At 41.9% G+C, this 5,000-nt stretch overlaps 1 protein-coding gene across 1 annotated transcript in view; it reads right to left on the bottom strand.

Moving 5' to 3' along the window:
- Positions 1 to 2,565: 2,565 nt before the first annotated feature.
- The window catches only part of EAH_00048290 (hypothetical protein, conserved), a gene marked incomplete at both ends in the record, with an annotated part of 4,906 nt that continues 2,471 nt past the window's right edge, over positions 2,566 to 5,000 (bottom strand). The window contains 4 exons of the mRNA XM_013394501.1: positions 2,566 to 2,657; positions 3,125 to 3,743; positions 4,155 to 4,213; positions 4,961 to 5,000. The exon at positions 4,961 to 5,000 is cut by the window's right edge and continues 267 nt beyond it. Coding sequence (XP_013249955.1) covers positions 2,566 to 2,657; positions 3,125 to 3,743; positions 4,155 to 4,213; positions 4,961 to 5,000 — 810 coding nt within the window. The remainder of the gene's footprint in view (positions 2,658 to 3,124; positions 3,744 to 4,154; positions 4,214 to 4,960) is intronic.

Here is a 5,000-nt window from a genome sequence, read left to right on the forward strand (position 1 = left end):
ACTTCTTGTTTATTTCTTTCTTGTAAAGGTTTTGTCTATACTAGCAATAGAAAGAAATGTATGTAATAATCTACAACAATATAATTAATTATATTAATTGAGTTAAATAAAATAAATAAATAATATTGCTGGTAATAGAAGACGCAAAAGAAATAAATTAAAAGATGCACAAAATAATGTATATAAGTACAGTTAATTAAATTAATTAAAATAAACAAAAACAAATAAAACAAATAGAAATAAATACAAACAGATTAAAAGGAACTAAAAGAAATAAATAAAACAAATAAACAAAAGAAGTTATATATATATAGTGATATACATTTATATATATGCATTCTGAGCTCTCTTTGTGCTGAATAAAAGAAACAGATAAAATAAACAAACAAAAGAAATAAACAAAATGAATAAACAAAAGAAATAAACAAAACAAATGAGCAAATAAATAAAGAAATAATAAATAAAATAAATAAATAAATAAATATATATACACCTTCCGAACCCTCTTTGTGCTGAATAAAAGAAGCAAATAAAATAAACAAACAAAAGAAATAAACAAAAGAAATAAGCAAACAAATAAATAAACAATAAATAAATAAATAAAATAAATAAAATAAATAATATATATATACCTTCTGAACTCTCTTTGTGCGGCTTCCCACTGTGCATATTTAATCCAAGTGCCGATGTGGTGTCTTTGTCTTCTAAGTATATCTTCAAACTCTTTTCTTTTATTTAATCTATATTCATTTAACTCTTCTTCATCAATAATTCTTTGCTGAGGCTTCGTTGCTGCAGCATCTACTAGCTGTCTATCGACTGCCTCTCTTAGCAGCTGCTCTGCTGTTATTTGCACAGGTGCTGGTAGTTTATTTTTAACCTCCATCTGCTTTGCTGTTCCTCCTAAAGGATAATTCTTTAAAGGGCTTTTAAAAGAAGAAGAAGAAGAAGAAGAAGAAGAAGAAGAAGAAGAAGAAGAAGAAGAAGCAAAAGGAGAAGAAGAAGAAGTCGGGGGGCCTTCAGAAGACATCTTCAACAAAAAATAAAATATATAGTTGTATGTTAAAGCAATTAAAAAGATATATTTAACAGATAATTATATGCAGTTTAATGAAGTATATACAGCATAAACATACATACAGAAACAAATCTACAATAAAGATATAACAAAAAACATAATAAATGCACAGACACCTTAATGCATTAATAATAGAGAGGAAACAAAAAAAGAGAAAGAAAGAATCAAAAACAAATGCTGCTGCTGCAGCAGCAGCAGCATTTGCAGCTGCAGCAGCAGCAGCAGCAGCAGCGAGAGCGCCGCTGCAGCAACAGTACAAAATAAAGACAGGAAGATAAATACAGAGAGACGGAACAGCAGAAATAAACAAAACAAATAAAGAAAAAGAGAAAGGAAGCAACAATACACAAAAAGAAACAGCAAATAATAAAAAGAATACGCCTCGTCCCTCTCCGCAGTGGCTGGTGAGTGAAGGAAGAAGAAAATCAAAACAAAAGAAAATCAAATAAATAAATAAACCAACAAAACCAACAAAATAAATAAATAACAATTATTATCTAGAGAAAGAAAAGCAAGAAAGAGAGAGGCTGCTGCTGCTGCTGCATGCATGCATGCATGCAGCAGCAGCAACAGCAGCAGCAGCAGCCAGACGAAGCCCTACATTATAATTTGCAGCAACTGAGAAGGAATTTCTTTTATTTATTTTAAAAATATATATTTAAAATATATTTTTAAAATGTATGTTCATATTTTTTCTGGCTTTTTATATTCTCTACCTTGGGTTGCATGCATCTGAGCTGCCTATACACTTCAATTCTTTCCTTTTTGTCTGCTTTTTCGTCTGTTTTCTTCGTCTTTTTAATTTATTATTTATATTTTTAATTTAATATTCCTCTAACTCTCCCCGTCATCAACAACTCCGCAGCAGCAACTCCATAGGCAGCCCCGCCAGCTGCGCTCAGACCCTTTAGCAACTACCCAGCTAGCTAGCCAGCTAGCTAACAGGCTACCTAGCTAGCTAATCTGCTACCTAGCAATCTACTTAGCTAACGAACTACCTAGCTATCTAGTAGGCTACCTAGCTAGCTAATCAGCTACCCAGCTAGGTAGCTAATTAGCTAGCTATCTAGCTAGCTAATTGATTAGCTATACAGCTAGCTAGCTAGCTACCTAGCTATCTAACAGAGCAGCTGGTTGTCTATCTGTCTCGCTAGTTGGTTAAATAGGCGATGTTAGTTGGCCAGCCGAGCCCCCAATATAACCCACAGCCATCCCGCCGGCTAGCTAAGTAGCTAGCTAGCTAGCTACTTAGCTAGCCTAGCTAGGTAGCTAGCTAGCCAGCTAAGTAGCTAAGCAGATTGCTAGCTAGCTATGTCGCTGAAATAGATAGCCAGCTAGGTAGCTGGCTGACTAGCTAACTAACTAACTAGGCGGCTAGCTAGCTAGCTAGTCGGCTAGCCAGCTAACTAACAAACAAGCCAGCCAGCTAGCTAGCTAAACTGCTAAGCTAGCTAGCTACTAAGCTAGCTAGCTAGCTAGCTACCCAGCTAGCCAAGGAGACTATCTGTGAGCGACGCCCCTAAGAGGGAGAGCGCGAAGTAAAAGAGCAGAGAAAAAAATAACGCGAATCCCTTTAGACCTAAACCCTAAACCCTAAACCCTAAACCCTAAATTGTGAATACAGGAAGAATTCAATTGTCTTCTCTATCGCTCTGCGAGCTGATGCGTGGCGTCTAAACAGCAGCAACACTGCAGCACGAGATGCAGCAACAGCTCCTGCTGCTGCTGCTGCTGCAGCTGCTGCTGCTCGAGAGGCACGCGGTGTGCATACACCCCAACAAGTCCGGTGTATGCAATCCAATGCTGCCAGCACTCGCAGCAGCAGCAGCAGCAGGACCTGCTGCTGCTGCTGCTGCTGCAGATGTAAAGAGGGCGGAGGACGCTGCAGCAACAGCAGCAGCAGCAACTCCTGCTGCTGCTGCTGCTTCAGTTGCATTCGCTGCTCGCGTCTCTTCTCATGAAGATCCGCATTTAAACACGAAAACAAATATCATATCAATGTGCTGCTGCTGCTGCTTCTGCTGCTGCAGCAGCAACAACACATACTGCCGTCGGGCACTGTCCGACCTTGCTGCTGCTGCTGCTGCTCCTCCTGCTGCACTTGGTGTGCTGCAGCAGCAGCAGCAGCAGCAAAAGCAGGTAGCAGCATACAGGGGGCTGCTGCCATCCTTTGGGTCCTCCTACTCGTCCCCCGCTGCTGCTGTTGCTGTTGCTGCTGTTGCTGCAGTTGCTGCTGCAGTTGCTGCTGCAGTTGCTGCTGCAGTTGCTGCTGCAGTTGCTGCTGCAGTTGCTGCTGCTGTTGCTGCTGCTGCAGTTGCTGCTGCTGGTCTTGAAGAGAGCATTTTGTTTGCTGCTCTCTAAATAAATATTTCCGCAGATAGGGGACTCCTCTCACCTGCGGCGCTGCTGCTGCTGTTGTTGCTGCAGCTGTTGCTTCTGTTGCTGCTGCTGTTGTTGCTGCAGCTGTTGCTTCTGTTGCTACTGCTGTTGCTGTGTATTGCAGTTGCTGTAGTTGGCGCTGCTGCAGCTGCTGCTGTTTTTGCGGGTCCGATTGTTGCTGCTGCAGCTGCAACTGCTGTTCCTTAAGTTGCTGCTGCTGTCGCTGCTGCTGCTGCTGCTGCTGTCGCTGCTGCTGCTGTTGCTGCGCCTCCTGTTGCTGCTGTTGCTGCCCGTGCAGCAACTTATCTCCTTATTGCTGCTGCTCTCATCGCTTGAGCTGCCACTTCCACCCTTTCTGCTGCTGCAGCCCTTTTTCTTCTGTTGCTGCTGCGCTTTCAGCTGCTGCTGCTGCTGCTGCTGCCGTTGCAGCCCTTGCTGCTGCTGGTGCTGCTGCTGCTGCTGCTGCTTATCCGTACTTAGCTCTGCTGAGTGAGTAAAGGAGAGTACCGGCGACAGCAACAGCGCTGCCGATAGCTCCTAGAGGGGTAATAGGTGTATGCAGCAGAAGCAGAGCAGCAACAATAATGAAGACTCTCTTAAGGGTGTTCGCAACTGCATGCGTTACAGCATTTATTTTATCTAAACAAAGAAAAGCAACCTCATTATAAAGGTAGTACCAAACAGCGCTCTCACAGACCTTAAGAAATGCTGCTGCCGGTGCTGCTGCTGCTGGTGCTGTTGCTGCTTTTATTGCACCTGCAGCAGCAGCAGCAGCAGCAGCAGCTTCTGCTTCTGCTTGCGTCGGTGCTGCAGCAATTGTACAAAAGTAGTATATTTCTTTAGCTTCAAACAAGAACACAAAAGGGATAGAAATACATGTCGCACATATAGTTAAAAGCGCATACATATTTTTGCTGCTGAGGTTCTCGCCAAGCTGCTGCCGCTGCTGCAGCGCCTTCTTCCCGACTATACTTCTGCTGCTGCTTCCTATATTACTAATCATAGCGCAGCAGAAGGAAGCCCAAGAGAAAGAAGCTTCATTAGCTGAAGCAATAGCTACGCCTCCGACGACAGGTACAAGGCTTAAGTATGAATAGAAAGATAATCTTTGCTGCAGCAGCAAATAGGATAATGCTGCTGTTAGAACGGGTTCTGCTGCTTTAACAATATGAGTAAATGATACAGCACCTAAAGACATCGATATAACTGCTCCTAAATGTACAAGGAAATGAAAGACACCTTGAGGTAATATATATATAAAGAATAGCCGCCAGCTGTTTAAATGCGGTAAAGGTCTTAAGTTGCACACCCAGGAGAAAACAAAGAAAATCCATCCGAATAACAACTGAAATGCAGATACACTCCAAGGTAGAGGTAGCAATGATAATGCCTTCTTATTATCAACATTATATAAAACATTAAACCCGTACCAGCATAAAAAACATAAACCTAGTTGTATATATTCTCTTGCTTCTTTCAAGCGCTTCAAACTGCTGCCTTTACCCTTTCCTGCTGCTGATCCTGCTGCTGCTCCTGCTGCTGC

This window comes from Eimeria acervulina, genomic scaffold (genome assembly GCF_000499425.1).
Source record: "Eimeria acervulina Houghton genomic scaffold, Eah_scaff758, whole genome shotgun sequence".
Lineage (NCBI taxonomy): Eukaryota > Apicomplexa > Conoidasida > Eucoccidiorida > Eimeriidae > Eimeria > Eimeria acervulina.